This window comes from Puma concolor, chromosome C2, assembly GCF_028749965.1.
Source record: "Puma concolor isolate L17-30 chromosome C2, mPumCon1.1.hap2, whole genome shotgun sequence".
In the NCBI taxonomy this organism is placed as follows: domain Eukaryota; kingdom Metazoa; phylum Chordata; class Mammalia; order Carnivora; family Felidae; genus Puma; species Puma concolor.
In genome coordinates this window covers 110,963,094-110,984,824 of record NC_141675.1, presented here as the reverse complement: position 1 = coordinate 110,984,824, position 21,731 = coordinate 110,963,094, and the positions used below count along the sequence as shown (strand labels likewise).

The window sequence follows — 21,731 nt, the reverse complement described above, 5'->3', positions numbered from 1 at the left end:
TTTCCAGATAAAATTTATTGACATAAAATTATCAAATAACATTGTGTAAGTTTAAGCTAATGTTAATTTCATATATTTATTGCAAAACAATTACCATCAAAGCATTAGCTAACACCTCTGTAACTACCATTTCATATTCGTGATGAGAACATGTAAGATCAACTCTCTTCGCAATTTTCAACTATATAATAACAGTATTATTAACTGTGATCACAATTCTGTACATTATTGATCTTATAACTGGAAGTCTATACTCTCTGACCAACATCTTCCCATTTCCCCCATGTCCCAGTCCCTGGTAACCACGATGGCTAGTCTCTGTATTTATGGCAGCCTTTTTAGTTTCCACATATAAGCAATATCATGCAGTATTTGTCTTCCTCTGACTTATTTCAATTAGTAAAGGCTCCCGAGGTCCATCCATGTTGTCGCAAATGGCAAGATTTCATTCTTTCTCAAGATTAATATTCCATTGTACATATACACCACAAAATTATCCATTCATCAACAGACACTTAGGTGGCTTCCAAATTTTGGCTACATGAATAATGAGGGGTGCATATATCTTTTCAAAATCCCATTTTCATTTCTTTTGGATATAAACCCAAAAATGGGACTGCTGGATCATATAGTAGTTTTATTTGTAATTTCTTAAGTCTATAGACCATTTTCCACAGTAGCTGTACCAGTTTACAATCTCAACAACAGTGTACTTGCTCATTTCTTGTCATTTTGATGATAGCCATTCTAACAGGTGTAAGGGAATATCTCATTGTGGTTTTGATTTGCATTTTTGTAATGATTAGTGATGTTTACCATCTTTTCATGTGCTTATTTGCCATTTGTATATCTTATTTGGAAAAATGTGTATTCAGTTCCTCTGCCCATTTTTTAATCAGACTTTTTTTTTCCTGTTGAATTCTCTGAGTTCTTTATATATTTTGGATATTAACTCCTTCTCAGATATTCCACAGAATGCTTTTTCTTTTTTGCTGATTCTTTCCTTTGCTATGCAGAAGCTTTTTTGTTTGATGTAGCTCCACTTGTTTATTTTGGCTTTTGCTGTCTTTGCTTTTAGTATCGAATCCTAAAAAATCATTGCCAAGGATGATAGAAAAAAGCATTGGGGATAAGTTTTTTCACAAGTTTTATGGCTTAAGATCTTACATTTAAGGCTTTAATCCATTTTGAGTTGATTTTTGTATATAATACAGGTAGGAGTCCAGTTTCATTCTTTTCCTTGTGGCTGTACAGCTTTCCCAACATCATTTATTGAAAAGACTATCCTGTCTCCATTGTACATTCTTGGCTCCTTTGTTGAAAATTAACTAACCATATATGCCTGGGTTTGTTTCTGGGTTCTTAATTTTGTTCCACTGTTCTATGTGTCTGTTTTTATGCCAATACAAAACTATATTGATTACTATAGCTTCGTAATACAGTCTGAAATCAGGAAGTGTGAGGACTCCAGCCACATGCCTCTCACGACTGTTTTGGCTATTTGGGGTCTTTTGTTGTTCCAGACAGATGTTAGAACTGTTTTTTCTATTTCTATAAAAAATGTCATTGAGATTTTGATAGGTATTACATTGAATCTGCAGATCACTTTGGGTAGTATGGACATCTTAACGACAATAATTCTTCTAATCCATAAGCTATGTAACTTCCCCATTCTGAAAAATGTCAGTGAAACTGGCAGCAAAGACAAACAGATTAAAAGAGTAAAAACCTTCAGGAAACTTCTCAGCATTTCTTCCTCAGTCAGCTCACAACCCCCAATAATTGATATTATTTCTGTGCAATCTAGACAATTATTACTAATCCAAATGTACCAACCTCTGGGCATAAAAGCTTAATTTTCTTTAGAAAAAAGATTTAACACCATCATTAAGGAAAGTTTACCTCATTACCAAATATCCCCCCAATATTTGGTTTATTCTGTAACAGGAATATAGCAGTAACTGAAAATGGGAGTTGTCTATCATCTGTCCTACCCACTATTAGCGATCTTAGTAACAGACCCTAATTTTATTTAGAAACCAAGATACTTAGCTGTTAGAAACTATTTCCTAGCTTCCTTTGCAAATAGATGTGTGGTCAAAGGACTACCTTCTAGCTAAGAAAATGTAAGTAGAAGTTAGGTGGCATGCACATCTAAGAAACCTCCTTAAAAAGGCAAGAGAGGGGCACCTAAGTGGCTCAGTTGGTTGAGCGTCCAACTCTTGATTCTGGCTCAGGACATGACAACAGTCATGAGATCAAGCCCCATATCGACCTCTGCACAGAGCCTGGAGCCTGCTTAAGATTTTCTCTTTCTCTCTCCTCCCTCTGCCCCTCTCCCGTGCATATGCACTCTTTCTCTAAATAAACAAATTTTTTAAAAAGACAAGAAATAGGTGGTATATGTGTGTTGTTGTTTTGTTTTTGTTTTTGTTTTTTACCATTTTCCCCTTCCTCCTGCTTTCCACCTAGAATGCAAACATGATGACTAAAGTACAAGCAGCCATTTGGACCATGAGACAAACTTAGGAATAGAAGTCATACATTAGGAATGACACAGTACAAAAACAATAGGGCCAGGACCTCTGATGACCAAACGAAATACCGTATCAGCCCTCTTCAGCCTACTTCTGGATTTCTTCTTTGGAAAGGAAAAATAAATTATTTTCTTTAAGCCACAGCCAAACATAATTAATAGCTAATATAAATATGTAAATCATTATTTCTCTCAGCTACTACAGAAAAAGAATAAACATTTAGATCTAGGTTCCTTATGTATAAAAACATTTTATATGCATGCCTTGTTTATAAAAGATTTTTATATATGCATATACAGAATTTGTGGAAGAAGACTAATGTTTTCCTCTTATATTACAAAATCATAAAGCCATTACTACTGAAGAGAGTATTTTCCCTAATTGTTAATTTTAAAATACTTTTTAAATGTTTGTTTATTTTTGAGAGATTGAGAAAGACAGAGCATGAGCAGGGAAGGGACAGAGAGAGACAGAGACACAGAATCTGAAGCAGGCTCCAGGCTCCGAGCTGTTACCACAGAGCCCAATGCAGGGCTTGAACTCGTGAACCTTTCCATAATTTTTTATTAAAAATGTCTTTCAAAAATCACTTGGAACAGAAAAGTTATAAAAGCAATATTTGAAACAAGATATAAATATTAACTATTAAAACATAAAATATTATTTTTGAGGTTTGGATCATACATATTTGAGAAGTAGCTCTGTTACACAGGTCTTTATAGATTATAGATGATGTAGTGGGATTACAACAAACTGAAAATCTTCTGCACAGCAAAGGAAATCATTAACAAAATGAAAAGGCAACCTATGGAATGAGAGAAAATATTTGCAAACCATATATCTGATAAAGGTTAATATCCAAAATATATAAAGAACCCAGAGAACCCAACAGAAAAAAAAAAAATCCATTTAAAAAATGGGCAGAGGGACGCCTGGGTGGCTCAGTCAGTTAAGCATCTGACTTTGGCTCAAATCATGATCTCACAGTTCGTGCTCAAGCCCTGCGCTGGGCTTTGTGCGGACAGCTCGGAGCCTGGAGCCTACTTCAGGTTCTGTGTCTCCCTGTCTCTCTGCCCCTCCCGTGCTCACACTCTGTCTCTGTCTCTCTCTCAATAATAAATAAACGTTAAAAAAATTTTTTTTTAATGAGCAGAAGGGCACCTGGGTGGCTCACTCAGTTAAGTGTCTGACTTGTTTTCAGCTCAGGTCATGATCTCAAGATAGTGAGACTGAGCCCCACATGGACCTCATGCTGGGCATGAAGCCTGCTTAAGGTACCCTCTTTCTCTTTCCCTCTCGTTCTCTCTCTCCACCCTCCCCACCCTATCCTGCGCCATGTGGGCATGCATGTGCAATCTCTCTCTTTAAAAAAAGAAGAATGGGCAGAGAAAATGAATAGACATTTTTCCAGAGAAATCATACAGACGGCAAACAGATACATGAAGAGACACTCAACATCATTAATCACCATAAAAATGCAAATCAAAACCACAATGAGATATCCCCTCATACCTGTCACAATGGTCATTATTTAAAAAAAAAAAAAAAAGTGTTAATAAGGACGTGGAGAAAAGGGAATGCTTGGGGCACTAGGTGGCTCAGTTGGTTAAGAGTCCAAGACTTTGGCTCAGGTCACGATCTCGTGGTTTGTGAGTTCAAGCCCCACACTGGGCTCACTGCTGTCAGCCTATCTGCACCAAAGCCTGCTTCAGATCCTCTGTTCCCCTTTCTATGCCCCTCCCCCATTTGTGCTCTCTCAAAAATAAATAATAAAACATTAAAAAAAGAAAAGGGAACCATGAACACTGTTGGTAGAAATGTAAACTGGTGCAGCTACTGTGGAAAACAGTCTGTAGGTTCCTCAAAAAATTAAGAGAACTACCATACGACCCAGCAATTCTAGTTCTGAGTATCTATCCAAAAGAAAAGAGAAAAAACATTAAGTCAAAAAGATGCATGCACCCCCACGTTCACTGTCCCATTATTCACAATAGCAAAGATATGGAAATGACCTACGTATCCATCAAAGGATGAACGAATAAAGAAGATGTATTATGTACATAAAATGGAATATTATTCAGCCACTAAAAAGAAAGAAATTTTGTCATTTGAGACAACATGGATGGGCCCTAAGGGCATTGTACTAAGTCAGACAGAGAAATACAAATACTGCATGATATCACTTATATGTGAAATTAAAACACACACACACACACACACACACACACAGACAAGCTCATAGATACAGAGATCAGATTACTGGTTGCCAAAGACAGAGGGTGGAGTGGGCAAAATGGGTAAAGAGGGTCAAAAGGTATAAACTTACAGTTATAAAATAAATAAGTCACAGGGATATACCCTAAAGCGTGTGAGTATAATTACTAATACAGTATTGCATATGTGAAAGTTGCTAAGAGAGATCTTAAAGTCATCAATCACCAAAAGAGAAAAAAAAAACCTTTTGCAACTGTGTATGGGGAAAGATGTTAACGAGACATACAGTCGGGATCATTTTGCAATATATACAAACACCAAATCATTATGGTGTACACCTGAAACCAATATAAAGTTACATGTCAACTGTACCTCAAGTTAATTTAAAAAAAAAAAAGAATATGAGAGAAGCACTGTCACATAGGTATTTTTTTAATGAAAAAAAGCACTTTCTTTTATGAAATTATTTCCTTTTAAATCATAGGTTTTTGTTTCTTCTATTTAGAAGTTAATGTTATATTATTCCATAACTTGTTTAAACATCCTAATTAGGAATATCAATATATTTATTCTGTGCCTATCCTTATTATTCTTACCACTTATAGCAGCTTCCTGATTATTAGATTATCATAATATATAGTTGTGGTTCTGTGCATGGGTACCTGCAGAGTCTGATTAAAATTACTTTGATCACTTCTTCAGTCTTGGAACAGAAGCTTCCTCTCTTCCCTAGTTCATTTGTGAAGTGGATATTTGTGTATATTTTTCTTCCTCATTCTTTTCCTTATTCATTCTCTAAAGAGACTATTCTCTATTGCTTCTTATTTTTCTTAGTGTCATTATTATTCTGAAATGATTTTACTTGGGGAAAGAATAAGAAAACGTTCTGAGTCTTTGCATATTATAGGTACAATTTCACATCTACTTTGCTTTACTCAGATAAGAAAAAGATATTAAAAATCTCTCCTAACTCCTATGCAAAACCATTTTACATATTTTGTACAGCATTATAAATTTTCCTTACACTTCCTATTTTTCATACATTTCATCATACCAAAATCTTCTTGCTATCAAAACTTTATTTCTGTTAATCCCAAAAAGTTACCATGAGTCCCTTATTATTCAAGCCATTAAAACAATAGTTTACTATTTTCAATGTTATAAAACACTTTAACACCTTTTGAAGCTGCTTAAAAAAGTGTTAACTTGAAACACATTATTAACCTTAGTTTTACTTAATTTCTATAGTGGAAAAAATTATGGCTGCAGAAAGATTTCAAAGTTTTGCTATTTTATGTTCAAAATTACAGTGAAAAAAAGATCATAAGACAATGAAAGCTTACCTTGAAATGGGATCTTAACATACTTTGTCGTGAACTAAAGAAAAAACAGAAAAGCAAAAATGAGTTACCACTCAACGTATGTTTCCATTCAAAATTTTCAATTTTTCTTTTTCAAACACAAGTATATATTCAAAGTCGATACTAAAAGTGCTCAAGCCTTTTTTTATTTTATTATTTTCAAATGTTTATTTGTTTATTTTGAGAGAGAAAAAGAGAGAGCATGAGCAAGGGAAGGGCAGAGAGAGAGAGGGAGACAAAGGATGTGAAGCAGGCTTTGTGCTGAACAGCAGAGAGTCAGATGTGGGGCTTGAACCCACTAATCGTGAGATCATGACCTGAGCCAGAGTCGGACACTTAACCAACTGAGCCACCCAGGAGCCCCTCAAGTCTTTTTATAAATAAACCAATAAAATGTAAAGACTTAGTTTTTATGGAAGAACCCAGCACATGTAATTTAATTCTCAATATGCTCATTTATAAAAACCAGTAAGACTTTATTTAACATATTTTCAAAAATGTTTCCTGAATATTTATAGAAGAAATAAGACAAAGTCTTAAGAAACTGCCAAGAAACCCAACAAGGTATCAGTGATTTTGGTAAATAAACCACAAAACAAGGTTTAATTCTTGGCTTTATTGACATTCCGGCACTCATATTTCTTTCCATGTTACAAATCCCCTTCCAACTGAGGATTTAGCCAAGTTTTTGTTCTTTCTGCTCTTTCTGTGCCAGGACACTAATTTTCTCTAGGAATCTTTTGTATACATCTGACCTTAAGTATTGCTTTTATAATAAACTCAAGAATCGTGGAGCACCTAAATCTTACATGTTCTACCTAAAATAGGCTTGTGCTCTTAAGTTTGTTTTTCCATTAATGCCAAATATTTATTTATTTATTTATCTATCTATCTATCTATCTATTTATTTATTTATTTATTTATTATTCAGGTTCTCTTTTGATCAATACATTTGTGAAATTGTTTACCAAATGAAGGGTACAGTCTGTGAACACAAAACAAAATCAAAAAGGGTCTTGGTACATGGATACCTAAATTAACTACCAACAGAGTTCCAAATAAGTAGCAAACAATGCCCAGTGAAACCACAGGGTTACTGTGACTCCATTTCTTTTTCTAATTTAAGACTTACTTCATATTGTAGTTTCATAAACATAAAACTCATATTGCAGAGTCTAAGTCAGCCGCTAAAGCAAAATTCAAGCAAATGGACATATGAGTTAAAAGCTGAATTTGAGGTTCAAATCCTATCTCTAACTCTACCACTTACACAAACAGTTAAGTAGGTAAATTTAGGTAACTTACTGAACCTCTGTCAGCTTTAGATTAAAAGCCTTAATCAAAAGGAGCTATTATCATTAGACACAGCATCTGAATAAGTGTATTATCTAGTTTAATTTAGTCAAATACATCTCATTATTCTGTCACTTTCACACAACTGTTATATATATATATATATGCATACACACACACACACATATATATGGTGTATATTTTCCTTTCTCAAATTCTGACTTATTTCACTGTGTCTTTAATCTCATAAAATATATCTTGGCAAATGTAAATAACTAGTTACAGAAAAATGAATATAAGGAATGTTTGCTTTTGAGATTTTATAGACATTACTATAAAATTATGAATTAGAAGTAGTGTATTTATGTATCTTGGCCTCAACTTTGTCATCAGTCTCTCATTCTTCCACAATAAGCATTCTTGTCCTACCAAATCTTTCAGCATGGCAAAGATCTGATATTCATTTACACCTTTGTGTGATGACTAAGCCAACATGTAACCTCTCCCAAAAGCAAAGCCCTATTCCCAGCAAAAATTTAATCCCCTGTTGGGAAAATAAGGCAGATGTTTTTGTCAGAGTAAGGTAAACTCAGTTCTCTGAAATCATACCATATCCATTTTGTAACTTCTTACAAAAGCCAGTATAGTTCTCTGAACACAATGTGTACTTAATAAACATTCGTCCTACTATCAACAAAGTTGAGAAATAAAAACTAAAATGTTCACGTCCATTGCAGCATTCTCTACTTTAAAAAACAATAATACTAACTTAAATGTCCAACTCTATAAAAATGGGCTCTAATTAAGTAAATAGTTTCCCACTCTAGGTATTTTTCAAGTTTAGCTAAAATGTAATTATCATGAGAGTGAGAACAGTATCTATCTCTAGCTAATCTATAACAACACATTAAAACTCATTAAACATCTGGAAAATGACTGAGTTTAATTATCTTATTTACTCCCCCACAAAAAATTCTTCAATTTCTAAGTTACAGAGTGTCTGAAAAGAGATTATATAAAAAGTCTTTTGAGGGATGCCTGGATGGCTCAATCAGTTAAGCGTCCGACTACAGCTCAGGGCATGATGTCACAATTTTTAAGTTCAAGTCCTACGTGGGGCTCTGTGCTATCAGCGCAGAGCTACTTCAGATCCTGTGTCCCTATCTCTCTCTATCCCCCTCCCTCTCTGCCCAACTCTCAAAAGTAAATACACATTAAAAAATAATAAAAATAAATACATCTTTTGAATCCTTGAAAGTTTTTTTTTTTTTTTTTTTTTTTTTTTTAGTTTATTTATTTTGAGAAAGAGAGCGAGTTCACGCATGCGAGTGCGGGAGGTGCAGAAAGAGGGAGAGAGATAGAGAGAGAGAATCCCAGGCAGGCTCTGCATTGACAGTGCAAATCAGGGGTGTGAACTCATGAACCATGAGATTATGACATAAGCCAACGTCAGACACTTAACCAACTGAGCCACCCAAGTGCCCGAATCCTTGAAAGTTTTAAGACTTTTCCCTTTTTCCCTTTTGCATGTTATTCATGATTTTTAATTTCTAAAATTGCTTATGCTCTCTCCTTAGTAACATAACTTTTAATTTTTGTAGAATTCTTCTCAGTATTTCTTCATATACTTATACCTGCATATATATATACTTACACCTGCATATATTTTACTAAATTATTTTCTTTTAATTAAACATTTAAGTTTTCATTTCAATTATAACAAATGTTCCAACAAACATGAAACACATTTTTAAAACCTACTTTATCACATTTATTGAGTATGTGCACTCCCCTACTACCAATAACAATAGTGGGACAACCAAAATGTCCCAACAGTCAGGAATTAAGGACAACACAAATACCCCCAAATAGGTACATGAACTAACTTCATATAATAATGGCAAGTTACAAAACAGTATATATGTCACATGCTTTTGATTTAAACATATATATGTATCTAACGAAGAATACAGAATGATATATACACTGTAGAGTTACTGGCAATGGTCTCTGAGCAAGCAAGATTATAGGTATTCTTTAAACTGTTTCTTTATTCAATTGTTCTCTTAAATTTGTTTTAACGCTTATGTATTTTTTGAGACAAAGAGAGACAGAGCGTGAGCAGGGGAGGGGCAGAGAGAGAGGGAGTCACAGATTCCAAAGCAGGCTCCAGGCTCCAAGCTGTCAGCACAGAGCCTGACGTGGGGCTCGAACTCATGACTGCAAGATCATGACCTGAGCCGAAGTCAGACACTTAACCAACTGAGCCACCCAGGCACCCCTCAATTGCTTTTCTGTTTGGTCTTCTTTTTTGCCCATAACAAGCCCACCTAACTGTAATATACAATTAATATATTAACTAATGACAATCCACTGCTGAATATTTATGTTGGATTTTCCTCCCCTGACTAATCAATTGTTGTCATATATTTATATTATCTAATTTTTTACCATCACAAAGAAACCAACAGAAAAAAAGTGATTAAACTGAATTTAAAATAAAAAAGTAAAATGGGGATAAGGGGAGTGAAGATTGTAAAAAGTGCATGAAATTCCTTAACAGAAAAAAATTGTAATATCACCCCAGGCATGCCAAAATCATTAATATCTAAAAACTACTGTTTAGGGAATATTAATTTTAAACAAACTATTTTTGTGTTTTCATCCAAAGCAATTTTAACTATATCACAAGTTACTACTATTTGTAGAACACAGAATTTGCTAGATTTATACATGAAATTAGGTCTTCCTCCTGTATGGTCACCAAGTAAACATATACTTTACGTCTTAAATCGTATGCTGTCTTCTCTGTGAAGTCTTCTCTGATTCTTCCAGATATTCCCATATGCACCCTTCTTGTCCATATTTCCATTGTACAAAATATCTATCTATGTGTCTGTCTCTTCCATTAGACTACAAGTTCCATGAAAACAGAGACCATGTCTTACCATTTTAATATTCCCTGCCCTATCCCTAACACAGTAAATATTAATAAAACTTCTGGGAGAATACCTCAGTTATAATCTGACATGGTCAATACAATTCAACCAACGTTTTAAGTGCCTATTTAGGTGTGAACCATTTATGGAATATGTAAAAGCGAATAAAAGTATGGCTCTTCACCACAAGATGTTTAAAGGCTAAAATTGAGAGGTTTAGGCAAAAATGTAAAAACAATTATGAACACAAAGAATAAATCTTACAACAGATGTACAAAGTGTTATAAGTACATAGTAAAGGGAGAAGTTATTTCTGGTTAGAAAAATCAGGAAAGGTTTCCTGGAAGAGGAAGTATTTCAGATAAACCTTAAAAGATAGTTAGAATTTTAATAGGCAGAAATAGAAAATATAGAGAACAGAGTAAAATCCAGTATAGTTTTCATAATATAATATGTGAGACAGAACACTGAAAAAAAATGGAAAAGAACTATTCCTGGAGACCTTTAAATAAATTTAGGAATTTGATGAACTCAGTTTACAATTTAAGCCAGCAAAATAAGATTTCTTTTTGCTCTCAACTATACCCTGAATAAAAATTTACTTTACCACCAAATAAGTTTAGGAACCCAAGGAATATCAGTACTGTGTATGATTTTCATACATGATCTTCATTAGAATAGTCAGATCAAAGATGTAATTTTAAGATATTCCCTTATGATTTTAGGATTTCCCCCAATTAAAGACATGTATCAAAGTAGGTATAACATATATATTCAAAATGTCCCATATAAAATTAAACTCAATTCTATTTTCATTTGTAGTAAAAAAAAAAAAGATAATATGTAAATGCTTTGTCCAAAATCTAAAACAAAAACATATTAAATATACTTACTGTAACGCAACCTTTAGAAGCTCCTTTTATTTTACCAATATAAACAGAAGTAAATATAAAATCCAGTTGTAGATCCATGTCATTACTAGGTAAAATACAGGAAATGTTTTCCATGACAGGATTATATGGACATAATTCAGATGAAGCCTAACAAGGAATAAATTATAAAATGCATATAACCCTAAGTATTATACAAATGTGACAATGATTTTCAAAGTGAAATACTTCTTTAAATTACTATTAATGCGTTTATGAAGGATTTTGTACTGTTCTTACTGTGAAAAAACACTTATCTAGATTTTTTTTTCTTAAAAAGTATATGATTTACTTTGAGACTATTACTCTTAATAGTTGAATCTTAACTCCATAGGCCTAAACTCCAGAAATATATCTTCCTTTATATTAAAGCCATGATTGTAAATTCAGTATTCCCTAATAGGCTTTGTTCATTTTTAGCTCAACAGAAATAAATTAAGATTTACATAGTATTTTAGTTTAAAATGAGTTCCTAAATATTATCTCTTTTAATCACCATAACCACCCCATGAGGTAGTCTGGGTGTTTTGTTTTTTTGTTTTTGTTTTTTTTCCATTTCATAAGTAAAACTAATAGATGTGTGGATTGGTTAAGTTACTTGTCCAAGGTCATGAAGTTAGGATGAAACAAACCCAGGTTTCTATCTCCAGGTCAAGGGTTATTTCAACCATATACAATTGCTTCATAAACCAAGATGATGCTCTTAGGTAATGCACTTCAAGGGATGTAAGTACCTAAGAATCATCTGTTATATCAAATCTATATGCTTTTTACTCTTTCCATGTCTGAAAATAGCCAACCAGTTGCCTAAAACTTCAAAATTCATAGTGCTTCCAAACAACTACATAACTGTACTTTTAAATTAGAATAGACTACCAGGAAGTATCAGCAGCAGCTGTTTCCCACAATCTCTTCTGAATTTTAAACTGCTTTCAAATGACTTTTTGAACTCCACATTTCCCTACCCTTGATACATTATTCCTCTTTAACCCTAACATCACTAACAACCAAATAAATTACCACAAGAGCAATTATGCATGTGTATTCACTCTCCTCCTACCTCTAGGAAATGCGATTATTCTTACTCTGAAACACATGTAGTACTCATTATTCTTCACTCAGCTCACAAACGCATTTATCTGCTTAATAAAAAAATCTTTGTCATTCTCATCTTTTATTGCTTACTCTACTATTCTTATTCCTTAAAGAACAGGTACTAAATCAACTACAGGTGATTCTAATCAGTCAGACAGCTAACTGTTTGTAAGCATGTGTGTGTTTTAAGTGATAAAATGAGAAGATGGGATAAAAAGAATTTCTCATTGGGGCCTCACATTTTGCAAAGACTAACTACCTCCTAAAAATGGCCAACCCATGTTTCTCATAATTTCCTTTAAAACTGAAAACAAAGGAAGGTGTGGAGATATTAAGGTATGCTGCCCTATAGATCTTAGTAGGTCTTCACATTATTTATTGCCTAGTTGCGATCATATTCAGTCAGTTCTACAAAAAAAGTTACTTTCTTATAATATGATCATTTCACACTGTATTATCAAGGTATATACTGCCAAGAAAACTATAATTCATTTAGAAATTTGAACTCCTTATCAATAATGACACGGTTTTCATTACAAATACAACTAAACCATTAAATAGGCTACTTTCCCAATCAAGCAAAAATGGCTACATTTTAACAAAACTTCCAAACATAGCTGCCAGGGTGCTTTCTGTATAGAGTACCAAATGCAATAGAAACAGCAGTGAAACAATAATCAGACCACCAGACTTTTTATAGAACTGACCTAATTCTTCATCACACCTTAGAGGATAATAGCCTCAGACATTATTAAAAAACAAACCAACAGAAGTTTACCATAATCATTACGATTATGATTAATGATTATGATTATCATAATCAAATTATCTGCATTGATAATCATTTCTTTAAAATAGGATAATTAGAGGCTGATAATAAGAATGAATACTGAAAACAAATGATTTGAACCTCATTTTACAGCTACACTCTTATAGTACTATGTCAAAACACAACTCGCTGACATTAAACCAACAAGACATTTCCCATTTATTATTTTCTGTAAGAAGGAGAAGACAAAGGACTTACCACATTGATAGGTTTTCTAAATGCTTTCTCTCTCTAAAGGCTTCACTCTTCTAAATGCTTTCATATGTTACTTCACTTAAAACAATCTTATTATCCTCATGGAACATATGAGGAAACTCAGGCTTAAAGAAGTTAAGTGACTTGCCCAAATGACAGAGCCAGAATTTGAACCCAGGTCTGTAATCTCCATAAGCCATGTTCATTCCTCTATATCATGCTGCCTTAAGAGCATGTGAGGAAAAAAGTAATCACAGTACTGGAAGACCAGACAGACTAATACTGGCAACTGCTTAATTCTAAGAAATTTTGATAAAGTGGTTAACTGCCCAATTAGAATCTTTAAGAAAAAAAAAAAAGTATTCAAGTCATAGAATATTTAGACTGAAAAAAAATAAATGACAAAAAAATAATTCCTTCACTTCAAAATAAGAGCAACTACACATTTCCTTCAAACTAATATGAAAATTATCTCAAAATTCAAACTAAGAAAATTTGTAATTTTTATAATAATATTCTGCTTGATGAAAGAAACAATCATTAGCCAATAGTGTATATTTCACTGTTAATCTATGAGAAAGCAGAAATAAATTACCTGTACAGATTCACATGTCATCAATGGTTCTGACAATGCTGCTTCAGAAGTACTCTCATTGTCATTAGTGATGACATGGTCTTGCTTAGGTTGTAACTTAAGAATTTCTGAACTTTTATGTTCAACAGGTCCCTCCTCATCACTGGAAACAACAACTAAAAAGGAAAAATCATTCTTTAAATGTATCGCAATAATCACACATCAAACAGAAAACTTTCCAATTGAAGCAACATATCCCTTCATAATACCATTAAAATTTAATCATCTAACTTTGTTCAACTTAGAAACTGGACTACCATTCATTATCTGATTTATACTAGTTAAATGCAATATTCCATATCACTGCTATTATTTAGCAGTTACCTACAACCTCACCTTCTGGAGGATCAAGACATTTAAAAATGGATAAAGACATGAGGAGAACTTAGGAACAAGTTCTAGTTAGAATAATAAAAATGTATTATGCCACCACTCTAAATTGTACTGTAACTCCGGTTACATTCAGTTTCTTCCAGAAGGAAACAATGGATGGCTAAGAGAAGATGTGGGAGACTGTTCACTGTATATCCTTTAAAACCTTTTTTTGTACCATGTGAGTGTACCAAACACTTGCAAATAAATCAAAATTAATGACCATAATTATATAGCACTCAAATTCTGCACTTCAGCTTCATCAACCAAAATGTCAATAATAATGGTCCTTCCAGAATCCTTTTAAAAACTACTGAGCTGGGGCCCTTGGGTGGCTCAGTTAAGCACCTGACTCTTGATTCTGCTTCAGTTCATGCTCTCACACACACTTGAGATCTGCACGCACAGTGCCAAGCCTGCTTAGGATTCTCTCTCTCCCTCTCTCTCTCCATCCCCTGCTTGTTCATTCTATCTCAAGCACGTGTGCATGCACATTTGCTCTATCAAAATAAAATAAATAAACTTAAAAAAATAAAATAAAAAATAAAAACTACTGAGGAGATGAATGACAGTTCACAAAAAAAAAAAAAAAAAAAATATTCCTGCCTTCAAGTAATCCACTGTTTACCTAAATTAATACTACAACAAAGTCCCAAAACTCCAGGTCTTTTTTTTTCCTCAAGTTAATATATTCCACAGTGATGTTACAAACAGCTTATTGCCTCGGAAAAATTTGTTTGAGAGGAGAAACAGAACAACTAAAGCAGAGAAAATTAAAAGATATTACAATCCTACTGTTACTTACTTGGTTCAACGGATACCAAAGACTGGCTCCCTTCACTGTGTTCACTTAAAGCAGGCTTTTCTATTACATTCAACTCACTCTCATTCTTCTCAACCAGGGTAGAATTCCCCATGGAATCAGTGGAACTAGAGCTCTCAAAAGTTTCGGTGGCTGAAGAGTCAGAGGTACTTTTGGGAGCAGCACTCAAAGCCAACTCCTGACTATCAAGTGAGGATAGTTTAGCAAAATCACTTTCTATAGGTTCAGGTGTAATTTCCTCAAGCACTTTTGAGTCTTGATGATAGTTTTCACTTGACTTTTTAAACTCGGCAGATACTGTGGAGTCATTTTCTTGTTTTATCTGAACATAAATAAATGCACACAAAAAATTACTACTTTTCAAATTTGGCTAAAGAATTTTTTAAAGTTTGAATTCCTAAAGAAGAATATAAATGTAAAAATATTATACAGGGACAGAAAACTACACAATTATACTATATTACTCTTGCCAGGGTCTCCCAAGTAAAAAGATAGAGAGTTTGGTCTGTCCAATCAAATACCCAAACATTTTTTTTAAAAGGCCAGGATATGGAAATTCCCATATGTATTTACAAGTGGTTTAGATGGTCTCCCACAAACTAAGTCAACTTAGAATAAGAGGAACTTTTCTTTTACAATTTTATTTTGCAAAAGTAATGAGGCCATATGACATCATGTGATTTCATTAACAAAAGCAAAAAATTAAAACTTAGGAAAACAATATGAAAAACTATTCATCAATCACTGCCTTCACACCGCTATTACCATTTAAATCTAAATCATGTTTATAACTCAAAGGTCCTGAAAAGTTCTGAAAGGCCTTGCGAATCAAAGGAGTAAAAAAATTATCTTCTTATACTTTTATTAACTGTATACTAAGTTTTGAAAATAGGTAATGTGTGCATGAAGTATGATAATTCTTTACATACAACAAACTCCCTAAACTCTAGGCAGAGAAAGGCTTCAAGAAGTTGGCAAGTAAATTACTACCGATCAAAGAAATCTGGTAGTACTTTTACACAGCATATGAAAAAGCAATTGACTGGACAGTATGGATAGAGTATTAATAGTATTTGTTAAAATAAGAGAAAATAAAACAATTCTGATGGATAAATACCAAACTACTAAGTAAGGAGTGGTATCAGAGAAGGAACATATTTAATTTTTTTACTTGTTCATGTTTCAAATTTGCTCTAATAGCTATATTACTGAAAAAAGTTTCATTTAAATTATTTTTTAAAAACCAAAGAATTAAAAAATTGCCAAAAAAAGAAATAAATCTGATGACAAAAGCAGAAAGCTTAAGAACAATATCTAATTCATAGTCAATTCATTTTTATCATAGCATAAATTATTTCACATGACATCTAAATACCTATACTTACTATCTGTTCTGCTGACTCATACAAAGAAGAAGTAGAATTATGAGAATCAGGTAAATTACTTCTAAGCCTTTTCTTTCTCTTCCTGGAAGTCAGAGTGGGTTCCATTTTTGAATCAGAAAATGTATCATCCTTATTTTTGCTCCCCTCTTCAAGATGATCACAACCTCTACTTCCACTACTGAGGTCTTAAAAAACAAAAGAGACATAAATATGGCCAAAAAGTACAGAAAGAATCCCTTTTAGAAGAGCTCAAATAAGCATCATCAAAATTGCTACACAACTTTTAAAACTAATTTAAAACGAAGTTCATTTGGACATGAATATAAAGAAATACCCTATTTTAAACTGCATCGACAAAATAAATGTTCACTGTACAATAATGAATGAGGAAAACATAAAAAGGGAGTATTCTTTAGTAACCAAAGCAAAGCAATCAAAATACGTTTTGTTTTGTTCTTGCTATAATTACATTTGACTGTAATACAAAAAGAATGGTGGGGGGGGGGATGGGTGTTAATAAAATTTGGAAAATTCCAATCTTAAAACGTTTTGATAATTCATTTTGACTTTAGAAATTAGTTGTCTTTTTAAAATTTGAGTGTTATATACATGTATGTACTTTGTAAGTGAAAAAGGACAATAATTACAAAGAGTAGTAGTCACTATCAATTTGTTTGTTTCTTCTTTTTAAAACTCAAGATCTCGTTTTAAGTGTACAATAAGTCTACTAAATGCTCCATTTTTTAAAACAAAGCATTATTTGAAACCCATGTCAATTATTACTAAAAATGCTTAGTATTTCAGTTAGCAAATATATGCAGTATACAAAAATACCTTCCAAAAAGTTCTACCTAACCAACTGAAGATTATCCTGAATTATATTTCTTTCCGAATCTATATAAGTACCAACCCAAAGTTTATGTAAACAAAATCACAAAGCAGCTTCCTTGAACTCCTAACTGATAATTTATGTAACACTGGGCCTGACCTCTCCATTCACTCAAAGTTCTTCAATACTACCCACCTTCTCTTCAGACTATTCTTGCTTATTCTAGCTTCACAGAAACCTAACAGCTAACATTCATTATATCTGTCATTGCTTAAAAGGTAGGCAGTGGGGCATGATTAAGGCAAAACTCCAAGACGATCAACAGTTTTCCAATTTGCAGGGCACCTGGGTGGCTGGGTCAGCTAAGCATCTGACACTTCATATTAGCTCAGGTCTTGATCTCAGGGTCATGAGTTCAAACCCTGCATTGGGCTCCATGCTGGGAGCAGAGCCTACTTAAAAACAAGAATAAAAAGAAGAGTCTTCCAATTGCCGGAGAAAACATTCTTCACTCTCCCAAAAATTAAAATCTCCTCCTAAATAATCAACACAATATTTTGAAAAGCACAGTATTTTTTTGTAATTTTGTAAAGGTAGTCAAATATAATTTCTACATATAAATGCATCAAATTACAATTTCTAAACATAAATACTACAGCAAAAAGATTGAGAAAATAAAAGGTGCTTGAGAAAAACGCTACTATACAAGAATTTTCCTCTTTCAGTTTATTTACTATTCATAAGACTATACCATGGGAAACAAGAATAAATGTATTAGATAGAGCTTGCCATTGTAAAAATAGGATTCTGCCTACATAACATATACAATTTAACTTGCTAGTATATAAAATTAAAGTGACAAATTCCTGTAAACAAAATATTAAATATTTCCAATATAGGGGTGCCTCACTGGCTCAGCTGGTAAAGCATACAACTGATCTCAGGGTTGTGAGTTTGAACCCCACGTTGGGTACAGAGTTACTTCAAAATAAAACCTTTAAGGGGCACATGGGTGACTCAGTCAGTTGAGCACAGTACTTCAGCTCAGATCATGACTTCATGGTTCTTGAGTTTGAGCCCTGCATCAGGCTCACTGTTGTCAGTGCAGAGCCAGCTTCAGATCCCCTGTCCCTCTCTCTATGTCCTTCCCTCACTTGTGCATGCACGTGCTCTCTCTCTCAAAAATAAACATTTAAAAATAAATAAAACCTTTAAAATAAATTTTTCCCCAATACGTTATTTTCATAAAAGCTAATTCCACAAGACAAACTTAATATACCACAAAAGAAGGGCACACCTGGAGTTTAATTCAGAATTCCCATTAATTTATGGGCTTATATTAAAAAACTGGTACTGGACACAATTATCTGTAGTATGGAAACATGATGAGTTTCAATAGTTTCAATAGTCACTTTTCTTAACAACACTTTATCTCTGAAAAGAACCTCCAGAGTAGGTACTAAGAAACTATGAAGTGTTTCTTTTATTATGCATTTTTTCACTGTGACTTTGGAGAAATACTAAAGGACATAAATCAGAAAGCTTTTTATTTAACTATTTCTACTCTATCTAGGAAATCAGTGGAATGTGAGGGTTTAACAGTACCTTAATAGTATGTGAACTGAGCCAACTTATACAAATACTTTTTATTTGGTAATTAATGAGAATTATTTCTGGGAAAAGTACAATCCATAAGAAAATAAATGTCTTTCATTTTATGCAGCTAGGGCTTAGTAGCTAATTGAAAGATTATGTCTAGGGGCGCCTGGGTGGCTTGGTCGGTTAAGCGTCCGACTTCAGCTCAGGTCATGATCTCACGGTCTGTGAGTTCAAGCCCTGCGTCGGGCTTTGTGTTGACAGCTCAGAGCCTGGAGCCTGTTTCCGATTCTGTGTCTCCCTCTCTCTCTGCCCCTCCCCTGTTCATGCTCTGTCTCTCTCTGTCTCAAAAATAAATAAACGTTAAAAAAGAAAAAAAGAAAAAAATTTAAAAAAAAGAAAGATTATGTCTACACAGTTAAAATGCTTTCTCCAGATTGCCCTCATAAGAGTTGAAGCTGGTTATTAGTCTAGTTTATTTTTAAGTTTTCCTCCTGTATGAAAAAAACTACTAAAAGTTGTAAATAGCTGTGTTTCAAATAATGCGCAAAGAATTATTGCATAGTGCCATTGCAGAAGCATTTTTTCTCATGAATAGTTTCTGAAATCATTCAGAAAATAAAGATCTCAACCAGTTTTAAGTGATCGTGGGGTGCCTGGGTGGCTCAGTCAATTAAACGTCTGACTCTTGGTTTTGTCTGAGGTCATGATCTCATGGTTTGTGGGTTTGAGCCCAGCATCAGGCTCCACACTGGCAGTGTGGAGGCTGCTTGGGATTCTATCTCCTCTCTCTCTGCTCATCCTTCACTTTCTCCCTCTTTCTCTCTCTCTCTCAAAATTAATAAACTTAAAAAAAAAAAAAAGCAATCAGTAATCCAAGAGATCCCTGAAGATATGTGTTCCACAAGATGTGACTAATGTAGTTAAGTGTTTTGGTGCAAAATTTTGTAAATTATTTTAAAATCTTAAAAGAAAGACAAAAAGGAGAAAAGTCAATTAATTAACCCTACACATGCAAGGAGGCCGAAAAAGAATGTTCAGAAGTCTGGGATGTATTTACTTTTAAATTTGCTAATAGTGGCTTGTAAAGGCATCATCCTACAGTTGAGAGAAATTCTAATGAATAAAGAATGTATGCCATAGGAGGATAGACAGTGGGAAGCTAAGAATAATAATCAAATTAGCAGTAATATCAATTATTACCAGACATATCCATGGAAATAATACTTACAAATAGCTAAACTAACATTATAATTGTATAGCTGTATGCCCAGCCCCAACAACAAAAAAGAAATGATATTCAAATGTAACTTATAGATTCAGTAAATAAATCAAGAAATGAATACTATAGTGTACAAATGGCAAACTTTGCAATTTCCTTTGTGTTGCTAAATAATCTCCCTTTACTTTCACAGATCCTTTAAATGTAAGATTAAATAAAGTTAACTATAACTTAAAAATTATTACAAATGCAAAAGACAAAAATTCAAATGACAAAAATTTTCTAGTGTTCACAAACCTTTAGGTTGAGCATCAGACATTACAAGAGAAATGCCATCATCATCTCTTTGCTTTTCTTTAGTGTGTGAGGCTTGCTTTGCATAATTATTATCTACAGTCTTACTTGGTTGTGAATCCCTGCAAAAGAAAGTAAATATTATACTCAATTCTTCTATGTCCAAATGAATTAAGAAGTTAATTGATATATATATATACAAGATAAAAATCCAGTTGGTTAAAAATACAGTCCCATATAGCAGAATATATGATCTGAACAAAAGAAAGAATATTGAAATAATATTTGAGAAGTAAGTTCTCATCCCTACTCTACTATAAATTCTCCCTATTTCTTTGGGGGGGGCGGGAAACACATGGATACCACAGAAATGGGCACATGCAAAATGAACAAAAGAATAATAAGAGTATTTAAATACATCAAAGAAGTTTAAAAAGTAAAAATTCCATGGACAGAAGTACATGATAAGTGCATCTATACATAATCAAAAAATAATAACCCAGGGCACATGGGTGACTCAGGTAAGCATCCGTCTTCGACTCAGGTCATGATCTCACAATTTGTAAGTTCGAGCCCCACGTCGGACTCTGTGCTAACAGCTCAGAGCTGGAAGCCTGCTTCAGATTCTGTGTCTCATTCTCTGTCTGCCCCTCACCAACTTGTACTCTCTGTCTCTCAAAAATAAATAAATGTAAAAAAAAAAATTCTTTTTATCAAAAAATTTATCAAATTTTTTTTTTTTTTTTTTTTTTTTTACATAATAACCCAGAGGAGACTGGGTGGCTCAGTCAGTTAAGCAACTAACTCAACGTCAGCTCAGGTCATGATCTCACAGTTTGTGGGACTGAGCTCCACAATGACAGCACAGAGCCTGCTTGGGATCCTCTCTCTCCCTCTCTTTCTGCCCCTCTCCCACTCACACACATGCATGTGTGCTCTCTGTCTCAAAATAATTAACTTTAAAAATAATAATAATAATAACCCAAAGGTAATTGTTAATATGTTCCAAGCATGGTTCATATATCAACAGTTAGGTATAAAATAAAGTTTGGAGTGTGATAACAAATTTTACCTATAGAATGAATAATTTGTAGGGTACTAGGTTAAATATATAAAATATAAGGTTGTGTGAAAAACAAGTTTTGGAAGGACAAGCCCAACATCACCATTAATGAAAACTTAAT

At 33.5% G+C, this 21,731-nt stretch overlaps 1 protein-coding gene across 8 annotated transcripts in view; it reads right to left on the bottom strand.

The window, feature by feature from the left end:
- SENP7 (SUMO specific peptidase 7) overlaps positions 1-21,731 on the bottom strand; it is a 157,990-nt gene that overhangs the window by 25,748 nt on the left and 110,511 nt on the right. For 7 of the 8 annotated variants that reach the window (XM_086675563.1, XM_025913404.2, XM_086675564.1 and 4 more), the window contains 6 exons: positions 20,551-20,669; positions 16,607-16,791; positions 15,204-15,543; positions 13,988-14,142; positions 11,238-11,384; positions 6,095-6,128 (listed from right to left, as the gene is read on the bottom strand). In XM_086675563.1, coding sequence (XP_086531689.1) covers positions 6,095-6,128; positions 11,238-11,384; positions 13,988-14,142; positions 15,204-15,543; positions 16,607-16,791; positions 20,551-20,669 — 980 coding nt within the window. Of the gene's footprint in view, positions 1-6,094; positions 6,129-11,237; positions 11,385-13,987; positions 14,143-15,203; positions 15,544-16,606; positions 16,792-20,542; positions 20,670-21,731 lie in introns of those variants that run through there. The other variant, XM_086675568.1, reaches the window with a different exon arrangement.